Consider the following 24,107-nt stretch of genomic DNA (forward strand, 5'->3'; position numbering starts at 1 on the left):
CTTCGTGACCCGTTGGAGCGAGTACAAGGTAGGCACCAGGCTCGCCGGACACAACGTGGCTACACAATTACTAGAATGCTGCGAGGAAGATTTGAGGAAGGACCTCACCCGCGCGGCGGGGAAGAGTCTGATAGACAGTGATGAAAAGAGCATCCTCGCTGCTATGAAAACGCTCGCCGTCCGTGCAGAGAACACCGTGGTGGCTCGTGTGGCTCTGGCCAATATGTGCCAAGGACACGAGGAGTCCATCCGATCATTCCATGCCCGCATCAAGGGACAGGCAGACATTTGCAAATACAGTATGGAATGTACCAGAGCGGGATGCGACCAAATCAATGACTTCACTGAGGAGATACTACGGGATGTAATTGCACGCAGGATCGCAGACCAGGAGATACAACTCGACCTGCTCGGAGAAAAGAATCAGGACATGCCACTGAAGGACATGATAGAGTACACCTCCACCGAGACCAGATCCTTCCTGCGCAGATGGGGCGTGCACCACCGCCTCTCATCGGTGGCCTTCCCTCACAGCAACTGCCGCGCGGAAATTGGGGTGAAGACGATGAAGCGGCTCATTGCCGACAACACCGGCCCGAAGGGTGAGCTGGACACGGATGCTGTACAGAGAGCGGTACTGCAGTACCGTAACACGCCCGACCCAGACACAAAGATATCCCCAGCGATGTGTGTCTTTGGGCACCCGATACGTGACTTCATCCCGATCGTCCCCGGGAAGTACAGGCCGCACGAGACTTGGCGTGAGACGCTGATGGCGAGGGAGGAGGCCCTCCGCAAACGCCACATCCGCACGGCTGAAGTCTGGGCGGAGCACACTCGGCGCCTCCCGCCGCTCGTGGTGGGGGATTTGGTCCGCGTCCAGAACCAGACGGGGCACCACCCCAAAAAATGGGACAGAACTGGTAGTGTCGTGGAGGTGCGCCAACACGACCAGTACGTGGTCAAGATTGACGGCTCGGGCAGAGTTACGCTCCGGAACAGGAGGTTCCTGCGCAGATTCAGCCCGGTTCGCAGCGACCAGCCGCTGCCCCGATCGATCTGTGATGACCTGGCACTGCGCGCCGCCATGCCGGCACCTGCCGCGATGCCGCGGCCACTGGACATTGACCCCCCGCTCCTGACGCCGGCGCCAACGAGCCCTCTCCGGCATATGCCTCGGCCCGCACCCGCTACGCAACCAGCATCATCGCCTGTTGGGCCCGTCGCCCCTGAGGCCCCGTTGCCCCCCCCCCCTGCTGGCGCCCGCCGTCCCCGGGGCCCCGGTGGCCTCTCCACTGCCGGTGCGGCGTTCCGCCAGGGCGGCCAGCGTGCCTGCCTGGCACAAGAATTATTCCATGGATTAGCCCTGCACGTCACTCCACACTCCACACTCCACACTCCACACTCCGCACTTTACACTTTACATTCCACGCCTTATGCCTCCGCTTTTCCTGTGGACTATTTTTGTGGATTAATTTTTCTGTGGACTATTTTTGTGGATTAATTTTTCCTGTGGACTATTTTTCCCATGGATTACTTTTTCTGCTTTGAGAGGACTCATCTGTGTTAATGTTTATTTGTTATAGCACTGATATTGTGTTGCACTGCTATGCACCTTATTGACAGCCTTTACCCTTATCTTGATAAAGACTCGGGGGGAGATAGGGAATATTGTGCCCGGGTACAGTTGCACCACGGACTGTTTTAGCTGATGCACTATCTGATTCAGTTCCTGTTTGAGTCATGTCAACAACCTGTCTGATTATTGCGTATCCTAAATAAACAGGTGAAGCAAATAGAACTGCGTTCTTATTTAACATGATTACCCGAGGGAAAATAACAATTACAGCGGGCCAAGAAATAGACAGACATCCTCACTTGCACATTACAATAAAAAAGAGGACTCACGGCCGGTTCACACACACGCCTAGAGCAACGCTTAAAGCAACGCCTAAGCAACGCCACGCTCGCGCTGTGCCTACGCTGCGCTGCATTTATTGTTTAGGCGTCTGTTCTATTTTTCAGCTCTAGGCGCGCTGAACTGTCAAGCTGGCTGTTGTTTCTGGTGGACTTGGGCCATATTTTCTACCGAGTTTGCCCAAAAGGGAGGGTGGAGCGCGAATTAACGAGTGCATAGTAAGAGAGCTGTCCTTCATGTGTTCCTCTATTAACGTCTTTTCTGTCAGATGTATATATACCCCCCCTGTCTCAATGCATGTATCACTCATGGTGTTGATGACTCATAGTCACATGATTACCCGAGGGAAAATAACAATTACAGCGGGCCAAGAAATAGACAGACATCCTCACTTGCACATTACAATAAAAAAGAGGACTCACCCATGCTATAAATCAGATCTGAAAAGTGTAAAAAAACCGCTGCTCATGTGTTCAGCGTAGCGCAGAGCGTGGGGTCCTGTGTGAACGAAAATAGGCGCCAGGCGTGCATGAAGCAATGCCTATATGCGTAGGCATAGGCGTAGGCATAGGCGTGTGTGTGAACCGGCCGTCACCCATGCTATAAATCAGATCTGAAAAGTGTAAAAAAACCGCTGCTCATGTGTTCAGCGTAGCGCAGAGCGTGGCGTCCTGTGTGAACGAAAATAGGCGCCAGGCGTGCATGAAGCAATGCCTATATGCGTAGGCGTAGGCATAGGCGTAGGCATAGGCGTAGGCGTGTGTGTGAACCGGCCGTAAGTGGCTGAGCACCCAAACTCTAGTGTCCTCTAGTAAGAGAGTGGCGTCAGCGGAGGACCAAAATGCGAGACTCATTAGCCAATGAACAGCCAGGAATGGGTCTCGCGCTACTTTTGCATGCGAAAATAAAGCCGATAATGTACAATTTTATTCATTTCAAGGGATGAAAAACCCTTTCAAAGTACAACACTGTCTATTTTGTTGCAACTCGACAGTGCTGCTTTTTTTACTCAAGAGTTCCACTTTCTACTTCCTGGAAAAAAACTGGTCCATTGGAGTGAATGGAGATGTCGGAACTCTTCGGCTCTAACAATTGATGTTTTGCCTTCTTTTACATCAGCATGCTTACCGTAGTTTTGTTTTTATCCTCTGTGTGGTGTTTTGTAGGCTTATAGGCTACATGGGTGTAACCACGCATTCTTGGGGTCCAGGAGTTGTGTCACCCCCCCCCCCCCCAATCTAGAGAAAATACCAATCTATGGGTACCCACAAGTCTCCCCTGTCTCCAGCCAAATCCAGTGAATATCACTCTAATTTACAAAGAAACATTTAGTATCCCACCAGATATTTCATTATGAGATTTCATTTCATGTCCACACATTTTTTTGCTTTTAGAGAGTGGATTTGAAGAAATATAATAGAGAGCCCAAGTCACACCCACTTCCGATTTAGGCACACGCACCAGAGTAATTCATCAACCATTCTTTTTTCCATCTACATTTTGTAAAATGCTTATAAAAATGGTTTAACTTTGTCAAACCAAGTGATTCAGTTATATTTAGAATCACGAGGGAGCATAGAACATTTCACTCAGACCAAGGCTGAGGCCGGGGCACCCCTCCAGAGGAGGCACTAGTGCAGCGACCAGGACACAAACCCCCACCTCTCTCCCCTGTGAGTGAGCCTGACTCCTCCACCTCTCTCCCTCTGCCTGTGAGTGAGCCTGACTCCTCCACCTCTCTCCCCCTGCCTGTGAGTGAGCCTGACTCCTCCACCTCTCTCCTGCCTGTGAGTGAGCCTGGCTCCTCCACCTCTCTCTCCTGCCTGTGAGTGAGCCTGGCTCCTCCACCTCTCTCCCCCTGCCTGTGAGTGAGCCTGACTCCTCCACCTCTCTCCCCCTGCCTGTGAGTGAGCCTGACTCCTCCACCCCTCTCTCCTGCCTGTGAGTGAGCCTGACTCCTCCACCTCTCTCCTGCCTGTGAGTGAGCCTGACTCCTCCACCTCTCTCTCCTGCCTGTGAGTGAGCCTGACTCCTCCACCTCTCTCCCCCTGCCTGTGAGTGAGCCTGACTCCTCCACCTCTCTCCTGCCTGTGAGTGAGCCTGACTCCTCCACCTCTCTCCTGCCTGTGAGTGAGCCTGACTCCTCCACCTCTCTCCCCCTGCCTGTGAGTGAGCCTGACTCCTCCACCCCTCTCTCCTGCCTGTGAGTGAGCCTGACTCCTCCACCTCTCTCCTGCCTGTGAGTGAGCCTGACTCCTCCACCTCTCTTCCCTGCCTGTGAGTGAGCCTGACTCCTCCACTCCTCTCTCCTGCCTGTGAGTGAGCCTGGCTCCTCCACCTCTCTCTCCTGCCTGTGAGTGAGCCTGACATCTCCACCTCTCTCCCCCTGCCTGTGAGTGAGCCTGACTCCTCCACCCCTCTCTCGTGCCTGTGAGTGAGCCTGACTCCTCCACCTCTCTCCTGCCTGTGAGTGAGCCTGACTCCTCCACCTCTCTCCCCTGCCTGTGAGTGAGCCTGGCTCCTCCACCTCTCTCCTGCCTGTGAGTGAGCCTGGCTCCTCCACATCTCTCCCTCTGCCTGTGAGTGAGCCTGACTCCTCCACCTCTCTCCTGCCTGTGAGTGAGCCTGGCTCCTCCACCTCTCTCCCCTGCCTGTGAGTGAGCCTGACTCTTCCACCTCTCTCTCCTGCCTGTGAGTGAGCCTGGCTCCTCCACCTTTCCCCCTGCCTGTGAGTGAGCCTGGCTCCTCCACCTCTCTCCTGCCTGTGAGTGAGCCTGGCTCCTCCACCTCTCTCCCCTGCCTGGGAGTGAGCCTGGCTCCTCCACCTCTCTCCCCTGCCTGTGAGTGAGCCTGGCTCCTCCACCTCTCTCCCCCTGCCTGTGAGTGAGCCTGGCTCCTCCACCTCTCTCCCCCTGCCTGTGAGTGAGCCTGACTCCTCCACCTCTCTCCCCTGCCTGTGAGTGAGCCTGGCTCCTCCACCTCTCTCCCTTGTGAACGAGCCTGACTCCTCCACCTCTACTCCCTTGCCATTTTTGGGGACTAATGTGAACCTCTGCTTCTTTGCTCTGTCATCCTGCCACTTATCTGTGTATTTATAATCATGAGTCAGATTCATGGCAACATGGCTTTAGAAACAGAACGTTCCAGAACTCGTGTGTCAACATCGCCCATCCTCTTCTCCATGTCTGTCTGTCAGTCAGTCACTCAGTCAGTCAGTCCATCTGTTTTTAGTCTACATGTCCAGCTGTGAGGAATATGCTCTTATTTTCGGAGGCGGCTCAGCGTTGAGCTTCAACACTTTAGTGCCCTCTGCCCCTCCCTATCACCGGCTGGGACCTTCTCAGAACGGCCCAGCAGTGTCGCTCTGTAACCTCTCCTCCACGGCCTCTTCTCACCATCTTGCTTGACAAAGTGAGGGATAAGGTGATAAGGGGGCTGAGGAGAGTTTGAATGAGGCGCGCAGCAGAACGACAGTCATTTGTTTGTAAAGAGATCCGCCTCTGTGTCAGTTAGGGGTCAGAGGTTGGACTGAAAGACGCCGGTGGTTGTGGGCAATCCATTTCCCATATTTTATCATCGGAAAACAGCATGTCATGTGAATTCAACATGTTGCACATCAACAAATGCCCTTCTTAATTCTTCCATCAGCAGTACTTAGATCCCAACAAACCAAGCTCAAAACAAGTCCACCTCCTGTTTTTGCACCAGAACTGCCCAAGCAGTGCCTATATGATGAAGTAAGCGTTTTACGTTCACCATAAACACCTGTGATTCATGGGACAGCTATCAGCGTGGCGTGTGATAGATGTCCATCTACCAGGAAATCGGAGACACATGATTGTTGTGATCTTCGGGAATGGAATCGGATTTTGCTGTTAGAAGAGGAAACACGGAAACATGTGCGGCTTCCACCCAGTGCATAACAGATGGGAAAATGCGATGAGCTATGCAGCATTTAAAAATAAGCACTAATCCATGTCTTGTGCCCTGAAATGGTCAAATTGACTTGAGACTTGAGCTTGAGACTGTGCTGCAGCGAGTGGAAAAACAGCATCTTAAGGCCCGGAACACACCGGGCCGACGGCAAAGAACTAGTGGCAATGAAAGCCGACTATTGCGTCGCCTGTGTCCAGGACAAAAAGGCCTGCGTTCGAGACCTAGGACTGTGAATATACTGTAGTACAAGATACATGAAACAAAGCATTTGCCTACCATTTTCACACCCCTCTCGCTCAACACTTAGACGGTTTCATAATATAGCTACATATAATCCAGATCTGATCAAAAAAAAGTTGCAAATGACACTGGCTTCAGTGACTTGTCAGCCCTTGCCTGGTCTTTTGCTCATGGAAGAAGAAAGGAAGAGGCAGAAGTGAAAAATAAGGAGAAACCACACTGATGATATACAGTGACAGCTAAGGCCAACGAAGGCCATGTCGTGAAATTATTTGTGTACTGGAATGATCAGATGAGATAAAGTAAAAAAAATTGATGAATGTTTTGTGCATGCCCTCTTCTCGTGCACTGCTTCCTTAACCAGCTGACCAGCCAATCAGAGTGATTTCTCTCACCGATGGCCCAACGCCGATTCAACATGTAGAATCGGCCGAAAAAGCCGCCATGTGCGTGACACACTGCAAAGACTAGGGCGACAGATGCTCACCGACAGCCCAGACATCGCTGACGGCGACGGCGACGGCCAACCGTCAGCTTGGTGTGTCTGAGCTCTAAAGCAAACCAGTACATTCTCTAAATCCGACCCCGTGGCACATCTCAGCAAAGTAACAAACAAACAACAACAAAGTAGCACTGAAGATTTGGCTTAACCCCAGTTCTGTTGTACCCTGGAGGTCTTTAGAGAATGCAATTGCATTCCCAATTAGAATCCAGGATTTACTTTTCAGTAATAAAAAACGTAGAACTATTTTGTCCCAGTCAGGGTCAATCATTCACAACAGTGTTCATATATGGTATCAAATAAACACATTTCTTTCAATCACATGTAGCTTACATGATCTGTCTCCTCTTTGGAATAATCAATTTCTATTGACCGAGACTGGGCCTTTTGTTTTTCGTCCTTGGTCTGATTTGGGTATATTTGATCTGAGTGATATTTATGATCGGAATGGCCTCTGCTCTTTCCAAGATCTGAAGGACAGGTATTCCCTCCCTGGATCTTCTTGGTTTCTCTATATCAAATTCCGCACTGCTTTAAAAACATATGGAGTCCCTTGGGACTCTCAACTCTGTTCTCACCCACTGGCCCACCTGCTCCTCCGTACAAGATTACATAATATAGTCTCCCAAATTTATAATAAATTATCCTCCCATAATCTCAGTTGCCTCCCTTTAATGAACAAATGGGAAGAGGATTTCCATGGTTGTGGCCTTGATACTGACTGGGATTGGCATGAAATATGGAACAACATATTCTCATCGTCAAAAAATCTTGCCCACCAAGCAATTCATTACAAGTTTGCTCACAGAATTTACTTTACACCTGATCGCAGATATAAGTTAAACATCATTAGTAGTGATTTATGTGATAAATGCTGCGTTTCTGCTGTAGGTAATATTTCTCATATGTTTTGGTTTTGGGAACCGGTTGGGAAACTATGGACAATGGGCTACATGCACAACTCCACTACTTCCTGAAATTAGTACAGCTTCTTTATTTCCTGTCATCACTATTGGATGAACTGATTAATGTCAGGTGTGCTGCAGTCACAACAATGATCAGGCACACCTGATTAATCAGTTCATCCAATAGTGTAGGACAGGAAATAAAGAAGCTGTACTAATTTCAGGAAGTAAAAAAGTTGTGCATGTAGCCTATTGTGGCTGAACTGTTGGGGAACTTTTTTTCAAACTCTCTACCTTTGTGCCCAGCCCTGTTTTTGTTTGCTTATAATCCTAATTTAGTTCTAACTTACCAGGACAAAAGAATACTATTGGCAGCCTCAACAGCTGCGAAGAAAACTATAATTAAGAGCTGGTTTGAAGATAATCTTCCATTAAGGAGGATTTGGCTTACCTTCTTTATTGAGATATTACAACTCGAGCTATCTACTTCTAAGGTTAATAACGCTCGCAGCAATTCAATTGACAATTGGACCCGTGCTATTACTTACTTCAGTACTCCAAATTAACTATATTCTTACACACTCTAAACAAGTTTGGCATACCTTGTTTATTTTTTTATTTTCTTTGTTGTTGTTGTTGTTTTGTCTGCTGTTGTTGTTATGTCGTATTGTGCTCTATTGTTAGTTGTTGTTTGGGTTCCCTGTTGCTGTGCTGTAAATTTTCTGTTCCTGTACTTGTTTGTATTCGATTCTGTTTCTTGTCACCAACATGAAATCAAACTCAATAAATAATTGTAAAAAAAAAAGAAAAGAAAAAAAGCAAAGTAACAAACAACACTTGAGTAGGATATTTATACTCTTTCCACCACTGAATGTAATACAGAGACAGACTGCAGGAGAAAACTAGCTGTGGAGGGGCAGGACGGGGGGGAAAAGAAACATACTGACACATGAAACAGGCGACCGCTCGCTTGCATACCAGCGGCCACTCATAAATCGCGTGGCTCTGTCGCTTAGAGACCACCAATGTCCCCATGACACCGTGTGCCAGGTGGAGACGCCTCCCTCGTGACACCTTGTGATTTAGGAGTGGCTACAAGGTTTCTGTTGCACTAAAGCTGCACGGGGTCGTGTGGATTTGGCCTGTCATTTTCACACTGTAAACCTTGACACACTAACCGTGCGTGCTTTATGGAAGATGCTCAGTCATGATCTGTAACTAAAACCTCTCACTTTTGCCTTCTCTCATTAGTAGCCTACTTGCTCTCTGGTTACTAGCTTTTTTTTTTACATTCACACACAAAAAAATCTAAGCAATTGAATTTTTATTTTATTTCCTAGATTAACTGATAGGATTGTGTGCTGCTTCCTATTCAATTGTGACGACGCTGTTATTCTCATACTATAAAGCGAGGAACCTGTGTGTGTGGTTGTGTCCTTTGCTTAACTTGAGAACCGTTCATCTGATGGACTTCACACTTGGCGGGTGTGCTGGGGACGCCATGATGTGCAGTGTCGGATTTGGTGCCATTTGGACACACGTTCAGTATGAATAAACTTTGGGTAACACTTTACAATACTGTAACACAAAAATTGGGTAGTTACTAAGGAACGAGTCAGGAACGAACCATTAGTTCATGATTAGTTCATGAATAGTTAATAGGTAGTTCCTTAATGGTAGTTACTTAAGAACTGACCATTAGTTACCATGTTAACGAACCAGTAAGTAATGATTACTTCCTTAAAAATATATATTTTTTTCTTTTTTCTTTCGCTAGTTCATGAGTAGTTAATGGGTAGTTCCTTAAGAACAGACTATTAGTTACCATAGTTGTTACTAGGGAATTAATCATTAGTTAATGATTACTTCACCATTAGTTACCATATTTGTGCACCCTCAAGTAAAGCAGGCTATCATACTTAGTTGTTACTAGGGAGGTCATCATTACTTCATGATTACTTTATCATTATTCTTAACTAATAGTCTGTTCTTAAGTAACTACCCATTAACTACTCACGAACTAACAGAAGAAAATTAAGGAAGTAATCATTACTTACTGGTTCGTTAACATGGTAACTGATGGTCAGTTACTAAGTAACTACCATTAAGGAACTACCTATTAACTATTCAGGAACTAATCATTAACTATTCATGAACTAATGGTTAGTTCCTGACTAGTTCCTCAATAACTACCCATTTCTTGTGTTACAGTATTGTAAAGTGTTACCAAACTTTGAGTAAACAAGTGAACCATGCTCTGTGCAGCAGCAGGGCTCAAGCGGTACGGGCACGCACAACAGCAATCGGGCCCTTCCGGACACCACGTTTTGAACAGGCACTGCTCTAGTAGGCTACTTTTTTATTTATTTATTTTTTATTTTACCTTTATTTAACCAGGTGAATTGTTTGAGAACCAGTTCTCATTTGCAAACATGACCTGGCCAAGAGGGCCCAGTAGGAATAGACACATTGTCAAAGTCTAGTAACAAAAAGACAAAAAAATATATAAACATATAGACAAGTAACAGCATGTACAAATATAGACAGAGTGTACAAATAAACATATAGACAAGTAACATCATATAAACAAATATAGACAGAATATACAGATATACACAGAATTGAAGTGCTACACTACCACTAAACTGAAAGGGGGGGTTGTGTGTGTGTGTGTGTGTGTGTGTGTGTGTGTGTGTGTGTGTGTGTGTGTGTGTGTGTGTGTGTGTGTGTGTGTGTGTGTGTGTGTGTGTGTGTGTGTGTGTGAGAGAGAGAGAGAGAGATCCGGAGCTAATCAGCAGGTACAGCGGTCAACAAAGAGTTGAGTGAGTTTCTGTTTGAAGATGGAAAGTGATGTCAGGGTTGTGAGTTTGAGGGTGCTTTGGAGTGCGTTCCAATCGTTTGCGGCTGCAAAGCGGAAGGAGGTGCGGCCGAAATCAGATCTGTATCTGACTAAGCCGGGGATGATGAGCTCACTTGACCTAGTGTTGTATGCATTGGAGGCTATATGGAGGAGAGAGGTGAGGTAGTGTGGTGTCTTGCCTACTATTGTCTTGTATATAAAGTGATGCCAGTGGAGGGATCGCCGGGTTTTGAGGGAGGGCCAGTCTACCAGATCATAAAGTTTACAGTGGTGAATGTGGAAGGGTGCGTTGGTGGCAAAGCGGATGGACGAATGATGGAGAGTGTCCAGTTTCTTGAGGGCCGTTTCTGAAGCCGTTCTATAGATGATATCGCCGTAGTCAAGAATTGGGAGTACTGTCATTTTGACAAGGGTGTGTTTGGCAGCGTGAGTGAAAGAGGCTTTATTGCAAAAGAGGAAGGCTATTCTGGCTTTGACTTAAAGCTGTGAGTCGAACCGTTTGACCGATTGACGCGACATGTTTCATATTAAAGAGATTCTAAACACCCCAAAATCAGAGGTCTCAGCTCTGATTTTTTTTATTTAATTTCTCAAAAATTCACATTTTAATGAGCCTAAATACAGACTTTTTTCCACGCCAGTTTAATGGAGCACACAATCACTGGCCATTTAGTCAGGCCTCGCTCACAGAGTTAGCATGCAGCCTCTCCTCTCTCTCCCCAGAGGGTTTTCATAGTCCACATCCCTCAGGTGTGCTCCAACTGAATGCCTCCAACAGTAGCTAACGAATGGAGCTGTCCATGGCGCCGAACCTGTGTTTTTTTATATACATCTTATTTTCAATTTTTATAGAACATACAAACAAGATAAACAGGCTCAGACACAGGAAAAGAAAGGAAAGAAAAAAATAGATACTGTACATCATCGACAATCATCATTACAACTTACAAGGTGCTTATGTGCTTGTAGGAGACAATGCACATGATATCCCATGCAAGACACCACCCCCAACCTCAGTCACTTATCATTCTTAACCTCGTCAAAGTATGCCAAAAATGGGTCCCAGACAGTTGAGAACCTTTTGAACGAGTTGGTTCTCTGGGACCTGAGTCTCTCCATCTGTATTACAGATATCATCATGTCCATCAGCCACACGTGAAAAGAAGGTGAAGAGGAGGACTTCCATTCCTTCAGAATAAGTCTTTTGGCAACAGTTGTCCCCAGTGTCAGACATTGTTGCACTGCTGTAGCGAAGTTCAGAGAGGACTCCGAGCAGCCGAAGATGGCAAGTTCTGCCTCCGGCTGTAGGGTTATTTTGTAGGATTTGGAGTACCAGTCAAATATCTTGGCCCAGAATCCGGATAGTGAGAGTGCTGAACGTGTGTTGACTCATTTTGTCTACTAATTAGCCATTTTTGCTGGACCTAATTACCTAATTCAAAAATCCGGCTCCGTTAGGTCACCCTCAGGGGTGCTCTTTACACTTCCTGAAAGATTCAGCGCAATCGCACGTAAAATGACACAGCTGTGGCCGAACACAATTCACTCACTCACTCACACACACTTTGCATTCTTATTGCAAGATAAGATTTAAATTAAATTTTTAATGTTATTCAGCTTGTACAAAGGTACTTGTTTAGAAAATGGTTTAGAAAATACCATCCTGCATTGAAATATATTGTAGAAAAAAATAATTTAAGAATGTAAGTAGAACTTAATGTTTTTTTTAAATAATATTCCCCCCCCGATTTTTTATCCCCCGTTAGTGCTTATTTTTAATTTATTTATCCTGGTTGCTACTCCACCCTCTGCCGATCTGGGGAGAGCCGAAACTGGCTCCATGCTTCCTCTGAGACATGGGCAGTGGCCAGCCGCTTCTTTTCACCTGACAGGGGAAGCTTCACCGGTAGGACATAGCACGTGGGAGGATCACGCTATTCCAACGAGTTCCCCTCCCTCCGAACAGGCGCCCCTAACAACCAGAGGAGGCACCACTTCAGCGACCAGGATATTTCATGTTTTGGTGTGGGGTTCCTATATGAAGGAAACCCGCAGGGGGCATGGGGAACATGCAAACTCCACAAAGAAAGGCCCTTTTGATGACCCCACCCGGGCAGTGGGCACTCGAGGACATGCGGACGGGCACGGGCACGCACTCCTTCGGCGCTCACAGCGTCCCCGGTGGGAATCGAACCCAGGACCTTCTAGCTGTGAGGCGACAGCGCTTACCACTGCGCCACCATGCCCCCCAGAACTTAATATGTTAATTGATCAAAATGAATAACATACTCAAGCTCTTTATTACTTCCCAACAAAATTCTCCACATCCTCCAGCAGCACACGCTAAATGTCTGGACTGACCCGTTATTCCCTCTGTGCTGCAGCGGCTTTGTTAGGAAGGAAATGACTCTGAGTCTCACATTGGGTTATAAATAATACTTGTTTTACCAAGTCCTACTTGGAGGTAAACACAGCATGCTGTTCATGCTGACAGCCAAACGGACATAGACAACAACACTCTGGAAGAAAAGGGAGAGGAAAGCAAGAAGCAGCTGCCTTGTCAATCAGAGGAGAGGCGCGAAAACTATGAGCGAAAGACTCCCCGTCCTGCCAGGCCTCACACCCTCTGGATCCCTTGTGTCCCATCAAGCTATACCTTTCATCATGTTAGCATGTAATGAAGCAACCTGATAGGCTAGTGGAGGACGGTGGGGCTTGTTAGTGTAGAATATTGCATCGTGATTTGTAGGCTGTGTGAGGCTGTGCATAGCGACCCTCAACACACCCAAAGGTCATGGAACAATCCGGTTTAAGCCGGGCTACTGACAGCATTAAGCTACAGGTGTTGAAATTTATTCGCATGCCGCACACTGGGCATATCTGTGGTGTTATAGGGGCTGGCGCTAAGCACTTCATTAAAATTCTTGTTTTAATAGCTTGGATAACCAGTGAAACACTTTCTCGTGACAGGAAGTTATTTTCTAATTAGTAGCCTATCAATTAATTATAGGATTGTGTATTGCTTCCTAACAATTCAGTCAGGACCACTATAGTCAAAAGGAAACTATTATTGCCATATGCAATAGTTCTATTTGGCGGTATGGAAAGCCTAAGGCAGGAGGGAGAGCAGCAGCAGAGACCACCAGGTACAGAAGAGCAAGCAACAGTGATGACAGAGATGACATGAAGTCAGATACAGCATGTAAGGAGGAGCTGGGGTGGAGGCGGGTTGCAGAGGAAGCAGAAAACTGTATTGAATGCATAGCAGGAAATCAGCTGATGTGGGCTGGGTTTGTGAGCTAAGCTTAACTTCGTAGTGTGCCTGAACTAACGCTATGCTGAGGTGACATGGTCATAGTTTTTCACACGCACGCACGCACGCACACACACACACACACACACACACACACACACACACACACACACACACACACACACACACACACACACACACCTTTTTAAGAGAAAATGTGTATGTTTTTCATATTGCACAAACTTACTAGTCTAGAAAATGACTTCGAAAATATTATCTTGCATTGAAATTTATAGAGGAAAAAAGGAATACATTAAATATAAGTAGGAAATCAATGTTAATTGCTAAAAATGAATAAATGTACTCAAACTCTTAAATACTTGTACTAAATACTACTACTAAATTAATTTAGTATGATGATGATTATTATGATTATAATTATAGAAAGAAAAACATGTTATAAAAAGTGTGAGGTAAAAGCCCGGACGTAAATGACAGACGTCGCAGTACTCCTTTGTGTCGAGACTAAAGATAAAATATACTCAACGTAATAAAAATGGACGTCGACACTTCAGATTGCCCAAGTAGACATAGAGACTTCTGAAAAGCAGCGTTGCCAAAAAACCGCTCAAGCAGTGTCGTCCCCAAGCTGTTATTTTGGACCTCTGAGCACAGCAGCAGTTCACTTCACTTCACCCGCAGGCTCGTTGCCAAAGAGCACTTAAAGGTAGTGGTGATGGACGATTATGTGGGACCGATGACAACTTTCCAGTAGCCGGCTGATACTTGTTAAATCCTGACTACCTGCTCTCCCTATAAACCAGCACCTGTAGCTTGTGTCAGGGACAGTTGAGAGCTTTAAAAATCAGGGCCCTTTATTTCCTTACTTGGGCCAAAGTTCAATAGCAGGTTCATGTGAGTCAAAAAAGATCATGTTGCTATGGCAACACAACAAAGTGCAGATCCCACATGTGGATGCCAGGGTTGGGGAGTAATGGTTACATGTATTGAAAAGACAGTATTTAAAATACAAAATAGTATAGTGAGTAACGGCATTCCGTTACAGTTTAATTTGGTGGTAGTGTATTCTGAATACAGTTACTGTCTTTAAAAAAGTAGATTACTTTCAGGGATTACTTTGTTTTGTTTCATTTCCTCTAAAATTCATATGAGACACGCATTTCCCATAAACAGATAAAAAAAAAGCTCCAACCACAAGAGAATGGCAATGTCGGAGGAGACACGGAGCCAGGACTCTCTCAGGAATGTATTTTTGACATGGACACATACAGTAACACATTTTACTTACAAACATGCTGAAGAAGAACATTACATCAGTACGCGTTTGCATATAATGACCCAGGCATTGGGGCTCAGCAAGATGATTTTGAAATAATCCAAAAGTAATCCAAAATATGTTACTTAATTTGAGTAATCTAATGGAATATGTTACAAATTACATTTTAGGGCAAGTAATCTGTAGTGGAATACATTTTAAAAGTAACCCTCTCAACACTGGTGAATGCTCAAACCGCACTTTCTAGACATATTCCAGAGATGCGTTTGCCACCTTTTGACCCTTTTTCCATTCGTCGGTGGATGTTTGTTAAGGTTGTTTGTGGCGAGTGTTTCACATGGCCGGTCCATGTGTATGTAAATGAGATTGCATACTTGGGATATACTGTGTATTTGCTTGTCTCCATCTATAATCTGTTCCCCAGAGGGGATCACTGAAGTCATAGGCGTTTCAGATGTCAGGACCATCCCTTGGCGTAAGCGTTGCATCCAACCAAAAAGCACGCACATCCCCTCCTCCTGATGAACCTGCCTCCCCCCTCATCACCCCTCTCCTCCTCCGCCCCCCTCCCCATTCTTTTGGAAGTAAATAAGAGTGATCCTCCAGAGAGACACAGGTCAGTGTCACATGCGAAGACCTTAGGAGTTTGAGGGAATCATGCCTGCACCTAATAAGGGTAAGAAACCATCCTCTCCTGAATGTCTATGGGTTCCTCTGAGGGACATTATACTCTGAGCCATAGGAGCAAAAGCATCATTTCTTTATCAAGCATTTCTCATTGAAACGAGTTTATTGTCAGCTGCTATTTAAGTACAGTAGCCAAATTCAGGGAAGTGGTAGCAGCTACACTTATTGGGATGTACGGCATTTACAGTACATTTTTTGACTCCTTTTGATTCTGTGCCAAGAGAAAGGTTCTGTGGCATACATGTTAAAATATAGATTTCAAACAGCTGTTCATGTGGTGTGTTGAAATGCAGGATAATTAATGGTGACTATGAGTGCAAATCATGATGCTTTGAGCCTTTGATTGCCTAATGCCTTGTGGCCTCCTCGCTCACTGGTCAATGACTTGTTTCGGTCAACCTACGGTAGTTATTTTTAAAGCAGTTTCTGCTGATCTTTTTGCATTTGCAGTAAGATTCACAAAGGAACTCCTATCGTATCCATACCAGGAGTCCTCCTATTTAATTTTTTTTTATCTCATGTGTTCATTATCTGTGAAATGTCATCTGTATAAATGCCCACGGTTTACAATGAGAAACTCTTTGTTGGAGAAATGCTGGTGTAAATTATTCAGAGCAAACTGGAGCAAATCTTCTGTAGTGACCGTCTGCCTTCAGCAATTCACCCGTAAAAAAATTACATTCTACTCAACATGTCTCGCAGCTTAGAGAGATAGATAAAAAGCTTGTTTGCTTGCTCAGTTATAGATAGATTAAAGACATACTGTAGATGCACCTTTTACTGCTTGTCATAGTGTTTTATGATGTGCTTCTCATGCCGTTTATTTGATGCGGTTAGGTTACCCCGTGCTTTCTCGTCCCCGCATGTCAGCTGGGTGCCAAACGTCCTTCAACACCTCCTGTGCCACCAGATCACCATTAATCATCTCAACAAACGCCATGAAACAGATTCTCCTCAAGCCGCGGTGCTTCTGCATTTGCACACTGCCTTACTCGGTTCCCTCCAGTGTCACGGCCTCATCTGCCGTTCCAGAGTTCACATTTCTGTCTGCTTCTTCTTCCTATGCAACATGGGCCCACCATACCTCCCATCGCTTCCCCTGTCTCTCCTCCCCCATCACTACAGGCCTTTGCTCGATACCCAGCCTTATCATCCTCATACTGTATGCCTTCTCATGCTCCTTCTGCATATTTCCAAAACCCACCATGTCATAATAAACCATGCTCACTGTCCACCATCATAATAGCCCCTCTCATCCCAAAGGTTACTAATCCATCCTCTGGCACCATAGTAATGATGAAGTGTGAAACGCTGCACAGTAACTCAACTCCCAAAATGTAGGAGCCCATCTCAGTTTTAGTTATTTATGGCTGTTTGGTTCTGCAATTATGTAACTGGACTCTGACCAGTCCACTCCCCGACGATCAGTATTAGTACGAGAGCTGAGAACCATCAAAAGTGAATTTAGTGAAAGACTGAATTTGCCTCAAATGCGGCAAGTCTAATGAATTAATCTAATTAGCTAATATTGGTTGCATGGGGGGAAAAATTTAAATAAACATAATTGAATAAGACATTTAATGTGGAAATACTGCATTGGGTGATGATGACAGGAGAGTCCGTGTTCGGTCACTTCGTGTTATCAGGCACTTAAAAAGGCCTTTCCTCCTCCTCTTGCCTAAATTCATCCTTTACCAAAGAGGATGGGATTCAAGCAAGACGGCCCAACTTCAACTCACTTCCTGTCATTTTGTCACGTGGGTTTTGCCCATGGTTTTCCACGGACACGCCCACTTGGGAGACTTTCGGCAGGTCTGAGTCAATGGTTGACCACGCCCATTTAGATTCCCATTTGTTAGAATTGGCAGAGTCTGTGGTGACCCATCTATAGTAATATAATATCTATGCCTTTACCCCTCCTTCCATCTCCATGTCAGGGCTCCCAGCCAGGGGCTTTCCACGTTTAACATGAACAAGAAGGATGAGTCTAGTCCACGTCCGCCCATCCCTCTATCGCCTCATCTCACTGTCATTGGGCTTCTCTGATCTCGCTGTCTCAGTGGGATGTTTCGAACCCGATCTCGTTCGCGGTCGTCCAAAACAAACTTTGGCGAATATTAGCGCGAGCAGTTTTTTCACCTTGGTGTGAACACACTGTTAGACCTTTCCATTGCTGAGGACCCGTCTCCTCCGTATGCAAAAATCTGTATTGACACATGCATGACTAAATGTCAGGGTGAAGGGAACATGTTTAATGCTTCTATCACCTGTCCCCTTTCTTGCCACATACTGGAGGTAATAAATTATTAGCCATCCCATCTCCGCCCAACCCTCTCTCCTCATCTCACTGTCAGTGGGCTTCTCTGATCTCGCTGTCTCAGTGAGATGTTTCGAACCTGATCTCGTTCGCGATCCTCCAAAACAAACAACTTCCTTGTAGCATCGGGGAGCGACTGACCTTTGACGGGGGATCTGCTGACCTGGCCTGCCCTCCTTGACACGTACACAGAGGGATTAATCATTAGGTTCTTGCAGTCTAGCTACACGTTTATCTCAGGCTCTGGGTCTTATTGTTGGAGTGGGTCAACACAAAGCCCAAAACATTCTCCCTAGATGTACTTTCCTCTAAAAAAAATTACTCTCTTGAAGTATTCTGCTCAACTTCTGGTCGGTTTCACAAGTCCCATTCACAAGTGCCAGCTTAATATTTTTCACTTATAAGGCTTGAAACTCAAGGCCCGATACATATTCACTTCCCCTGATGAAATAGAGATATATCTCTGGAATGCTGGCTTAATAGCTCCTTTAAGGGCAGGGACTCCAATCAGAGAGTAGGACAGAGAGAGTTTAATCCAAACTAACTGTAATGATCATTAATTGCGCTAACAAGACATTAGTTTTGATGTCTGATTGTGTATGTTTGGTTGTTTGTGTACGAACACACACAACAGGCTTCCATTACTGCTCACCCATGGAAAAATGCACAAAATGACAAGAGATCTTGCTTAAGGACATATTATGACATCACCAACTATGGCAAGTGCGCTATAGGACCAAACTCACAACAGTACCGGGGCTTGACAACTATTTATAAGAATGAAAACAGTACTTTCCTACACCTGAACTATTCATCCATCTTGTTTTTCTGTCACATTCCCTTTGCCTTCACATGTTCCTCTCCCCGTCACCTCCGACACATTCCAGGTCTCTTCCGTGTCTCTATCGGCGTAATGTCACAACATCAATCTACCTTCTGAGTATCTGTTTATCCTTCTGCGGATCTTCATGGTGCTTTGCTGTTGATCCTACTGAGCATGGACGGTCATCTGCGGGGGCTTAACCTCCACAGAGAAGCCAAAGAGGTGACTCCAGGGCGCTCAGATAGGAGCCACAAACATCTTTGCGCGCTCACAGATTTGAAGATTACTTTATTTGCTGGATGTCTGTCGTGCTGGTGTAATATTTCTCTGAATGACTGTCTCTTAATCTGCCCTTGTGGCGACTCAATAACTCCCCTTAATGCCTTGATGAACCCTGCCTGGGTGCCAGCGCCATTCCACAAATACTTTCCTTCGCTGTGTCCCTGTCTCACCCGCTCTACTCCTTTAAGGGTGAGTTCAGGGAAGAAAGACAGATGACCTGACCTGTCATCAGCCACCTTCTGTGCAACCAATTTTCAATGAAGACTATACAACCTTCACTCTATCCCTCTCTCTCCTGCCACATCATGCCTTACTCATGCTATCTTCATCTGTTGTCCACATTATATATGTTAACAGTATACCGGTATGCATAGTTTACACTGAAGTCACACATTGTACTACATGGAGCACGCTGCCCTGCCAATAAGGACATGTGGACAATAGCCAAACTCGAATCTGGTCTGCAATTGGATCCTAAGCTTCACTAGTGTCCAATGAATATTCGGGCATTCCCTCGTCAAATTAACTAATCTTCTAGTCTTAGTGGCCGTGGGTCAGGTAATGACTGTGTTTGACATAATGGGCCCCTGCATAGCTGTAATATATATTTAGGTTTTTAATTATGTTGCCCAATGACACATAGTAATTTGGGCTTTTAAGGCAGAGGCTTGAATCTCTCACCTTGCAGCAAGGCAGCTGGATTTGCATGAGATCATGAGATCACATGACAAATCCATCTTGCCACGCTCCAATCTATTGGTTTGAATATTAACCAATTCTGAACCAATTTGAATTCGCACCAATCAGCGTCCAGAGACAGCTAAGGGAGGGATTTATGTGTGGCGACAGCAAGCAGCGGGACGTGATAGACAGATAGTTCATCCAATCATCTGCCAAGTAGCTTTTTGAAAAGTGCCTGCCCCTTTCAAAGATTTGCCAAGCGCGTTCCCAAAATGGTTCTGTGAAAACAAACCATCTGGCACCATCAGGTAATTGAATCTCTGCATTAAAAGCCAAAGAATTTTAAGTAAGCTCAGTCGACTGCTGGCATCTGCACTACCCGTCTCATCTCATTAACCAATCCATGGCCAAAACGATTCAGGGAAAGCAACGCCTTCTGGCCCCCGACTCACATCTGATGTTTGCAGATGTTGCAACAGACTCACATTTTTCCTCCCGGTTGTCACGTTGTCGGATTCCTCCGCGGCTGGGGTCCATGCAGACTTGTGAGGTTACGTTAGCCCCGGGCTCAGGCCAGGCAGACTTGTGAGGTTACGTTACCCCCGGGCTCAGGCCAGGCTATCCTAGCTGAAAGAGCTGACTCTCCTCTCCTTACTGACGGGTGGCTGCACCGCCGTGACCAGTGACCACCTGTCGCCCAGAAAAATAGGTGTCATGGCCTTCCCAGGGTCACTATAACAGCCCAGACTGTAAAGACAAAGCATTAGGATGCTCTCTTAGATGATCCATTACTGAGGGCAATCGTGGGTTAACTTTAGGCATATTTTCCCCCCACAATCAAACACTGTCACGCTGTCTCCTTCATATTATTCACAAAGGTGTATTGACGCATGCATCACTAAATGTCAGGGTGAAAGGAAAACGTTGAATGCTTCCATCACCTGTTCCCTTTCTTGCTGCACTGTAGGTAATAAATTATGAAAGCATGCCTCTGGGCATAACATACCTTGAGATTAAGCATGGCATTAGTGTGACAGTCCACAAGGCTTACTGCATGCTGCCCATAGCTACTGACCCTACAATGATATTGGTGCAGTTGCTGCAAACTCTCAACGACGGGCCACTCCAGCAGGTCTGCACTGAGAAAGTATAATAAGCAGATATGTCACAAGTTAAGCAGGAAATGTCTGTTATCAGTCTCGCCTTGTTGGAAGAGCACACGACACATATATGGAACCAGAGCTGAAGAAAACCAAGGCTGTTCTGTCTAAATTTGGCCGTTGACGTGATCGCCATGGCAACGGCCAAATCAACGACATGCCGTGCCGTAACGGCATGTGTGCCTGATAGGAGAGTAAGAGTGATGAGACTGAGGAGCAGGTTGTCTCGGTGACAAATGAGAAACTGTAACTGGAGCGCCGATCCCTCCACCCGGGAGCGTGATGGCTGGTATTAGATCTCAGTTTTCTCAGAACAGAAGGACACACTGATGGACCGGAGGAGGAAGAAAGCAACATAGATTTCACACAGCAGCCTGCCACTAAGAGGCGCTCGCTGAGAGAAACATGGCATCATACACAAAATATATTCATAGAATGAGCTGGCACCCCCCCCACCCCCACCCCCGGCTGTCAGTGACTGTGATGTGTGTTCTTGCCTTTGCATTCCTCATGCTGTAACCTAAACCCTGCCCCAGCAGGGGGTAAACCACATGAATCAGTGCTGAGAGAAAAGACATAGTGCGCATACCCCTCTTTGATTTAGTAGTCTAATGTATGGCGCAAGAACAGCAGAAGATTTAGATCAATAACAGCCTGACGCAAGCACTGACAAAGGAAGATGAGAAAGAGAAGGGAAACTGATGAAAAGCTTTCAAGTGTATGGCTGGATTTTACTCTGTTGAATTGTTGCTTGACCCTTTTGTACTGCTGTCACTAGTGAAGCTATGCTGGTATGCAATCCAATCTGTCTGTCTGTCTGTCTGTCTGAACTGTAGCACATTGCACTGAAATAACATTAGCTTTTCTTTTGACTTTCCAGGAAGAAAACATGGCGCTGCAGAAGGTAAAGAGCAACACTGTGTATTGCTGTTGGGAATCCCCAAAGGATAATGAGATTGCATACATTAAATTGGACAGGTGCCATGTTGATTATCCACTTATCCAGGATGAAGTTCAATGCATTTCCCTCTAATTGCCTTATTATCTCTCCTGCCCGTCACCTCAGTGAAGCTGCCTCCATATGACCCGAACATGCCTGAGCCAACCACCAGGGCAGACTTTGTGAAACGTAAGGTCAACTTGTTGCTTTAGGTGCTAAGGTTTATGAGCTACATTTGCAATTTGTTTGCTGTACCATAAAAATAATCTACCAACCAAACAAAACCAACCAATCAATCCCATCTGTATCTGCACTTTTCCCACTTGTAACTTCTCCATCTCTGTCCTCTCAGATTGGTTACCTCTCTCTCTGGATGACAAAACTGCACAGAAGCTGCTGTGGATCTCCGAGGGCGGGTCCAAGGTGGCCCGTTCGGCAGATACAGTGTGCCCATATCCCTCCAGGCCTGAGAGATACGAGCACTCACCACAGGTAGACTTGGTTGCACACCTGTGTGATCACACCGAACTGTGCGTTCACACCTAACTGTGCGTTCACACCAGGGTGATTTTCAGATTGACCCGATTTTCGCAACTCCGATTTCCTGAACTGGAGCGTTACTTTAGCCTTTGTGTGAATGTACAGTAAGGCAAATTTTCTTTGGTCCAACCCACAGTCGAAAAGTTTACTTTATGCGTATTTGGTTAATTTAGGTTCACAATTACAAGAAAACCAGGGCTTGTAAACAAAAGTCACATGAACTCACAATCAGCTTGTTTATTGGATAGAGTTTTGATAACCTGTCATCTCACCAAGTCACAGATTTTGGCAGCAGGGAAGTCAAAACAAATCTGATTCCTGTTACTGTGACTATCTCTGTATGATGTGAAGAAATAGCGGAATATGAGTATCAGTCCGGGCTTTTCAAGCATGAAGAAGTGCTGGCTATTGGATGTCAACATCCGACATCGGATGTTAACACTCCAGAGTTCAAACGCGCCCGTAGACTCTGCACACACTTCTCGTCATATCGCAGGACTTTGGGACTGGAGCTCAAATCATTTCCCTGCCCTGCGCTTCCTCTCTCCTCCAGGTCCTGTGTAAGGAAGGGCTGCTGGGCTCGCGGGGGTACTGGGAAGTGAACTTCGACGGCTGGGTAGTCATCGGGGTCGTCTACGAGAAGTCGGGCCGGAAGGTCACCGACGGGGCCTGTGGCCTCGGAGAGAACGACAGCTCCTGGGGCGCCGGCTGGGCTGGCTCCTGCTACCACGTCTGGCACAACGGGGAGAACAGGGAGGTACAGCTCCCCCTGACGTCCACCATAGGCATCTACGTGGACCAGCCCGCCGGCATCATCAAGTTCCTCCTGGTGGAGGGAGAGGCTGAGAAGGAGGTGCGTCTGATTCACAAGTTTCCCAAAACCAACTTCAAGGATAAGCTCTTGCCGGGGCTCTGGGTCGGCACAAATTCTTTCTGCCTCCTCCGGAAAAAAGATCAGTAACACACAGCAGAAGGTGTAGCGGGCAGAGGCAAGAAGGGAAATGGATTGAGGATCAAGTTAACTGAGTTTTCAATCTAGCAGGGGGACAGAAGGGAGGAGAAAAGCTTCTGTTTGGGGAACAAGTGCTGGAGTTATAAAACAGAACTGAAGCACGGGATCTTTGCAACATGACATCTTTGCAGATTGTTTTTTTTGTTGTTTCTCTAATGCATGAGGAAAACTTATTTATTTCTGTATAATGACAATATTGATTATCCACAAGGATGCTATTTAAATGACTATTGTACATCTATGTATTTTAGAGTAGGACAGTTAAGGCCCAATTACAGTATACTCTACGTTAAAGACGGAGACGGACACAGCCTTCTGTCCGTACTCTGCGTTCATTTCGTGCGTTTTCTGTCCGTCATCTGAAAGCTTACGGATACGCATGAAACGGAGCAAAACCACATACACACTCATACATTTGACTCTCTACTGCCCACTGGTGAATGTACTGCTTAACATGATACCAACGTGAAAGACGCATGGAAGTATGCGGGCAGTGACGATAACGTTTGAACGGACGCATCTATTTACGTATGAAAGTGGAGTATAAATGAGCCATTAGGTGATGTCTTGTATGTTTTTGTTCTGTACTGGACTTTGTGTATGTTAGAATGCTTATGTAACTTTAGAGCCTATATCATTTTATATTTGTGTGTATGTGAATGTAGTGAATAAATACAACCATTGTGTAATAACTCTGTGTATCATGTGATGCTGTGTATCATGTTGAAATAGAAATCTTCTGGTGTTCATTGAA

The 24,107-nt window shown here is 45.9% G+C and overlaps 1 protein-coding gene across 2 annotated transcripts; it reads left to right on the top strand.

The window, feature by feature from the left end:
* Positions 1–15,537: 15,537 nt before the first annotated feature.
* LOC310787639 (tripartite motif-containing protein 16) lies at positions 15,538–24,030 on the top strand. Of its 2 annotated transcripts, XM_083649117.1 has the most exons (5): positions 15,538–15,587; positions 21,742–21,765; positions 21,928–21,990; positions 22,154–22,293; positions 22,895–24,030. In XM_083649117.1, exons 1-5 carry the CDS (start codon positions 15,569–15,571, stop codon positions 23,300–23,302), a joined length of 654 nt encoding a protein of 217 aa, XP_083505243.1. In that variant the 5' UTR covers positions 15,538–15,568; the 3' UTR covers positions 23,303–24,030. The 2 variants fall into 2 exon arrangements, with proteins under 2 accessions (XP_083505243.1, XP_083505244.1); XM_083649118.1 differs by lacking the exon at positions 21,742–21,765 and having other exon boundaries at positions 15,540–15,611.
* The last annotated feature ends 77 nt before the right edge of the window (positions 24,031–24,107 follow it).

The sequence above is a fragment of the Poromitra crassiceps genome (assembly GCF_964638095.1).
Source record: "Poromitra crassiceps genome assembly, chromosome: 13".
Classification (NCBI taxonomy): Eukaryota; Metazoa; Chordata; class Actinopteri; order Beryciformes; family Melamphaidae; genus Poromitra; species Poromitra crassiceps.

Coding starts and splice junctions, on each gene's coding strand:
- LOC310787639 (XM_083649117.1), top strand. Junction 21,766..21,927: donor AAAACATGGCGCTGCAGAAG/GTAAAGAGCAAC, acceptor CCGTCACCTCAG/TGAAGCTGCCTCCATATGAC. Junction 21,991..22,153: donor CAGGGCAGACTTTGTGAAAC/GTAAGGTCAACT, acceptor CTGTCCTCTCAG/ATTGGTTACCTCTCTCTCTG.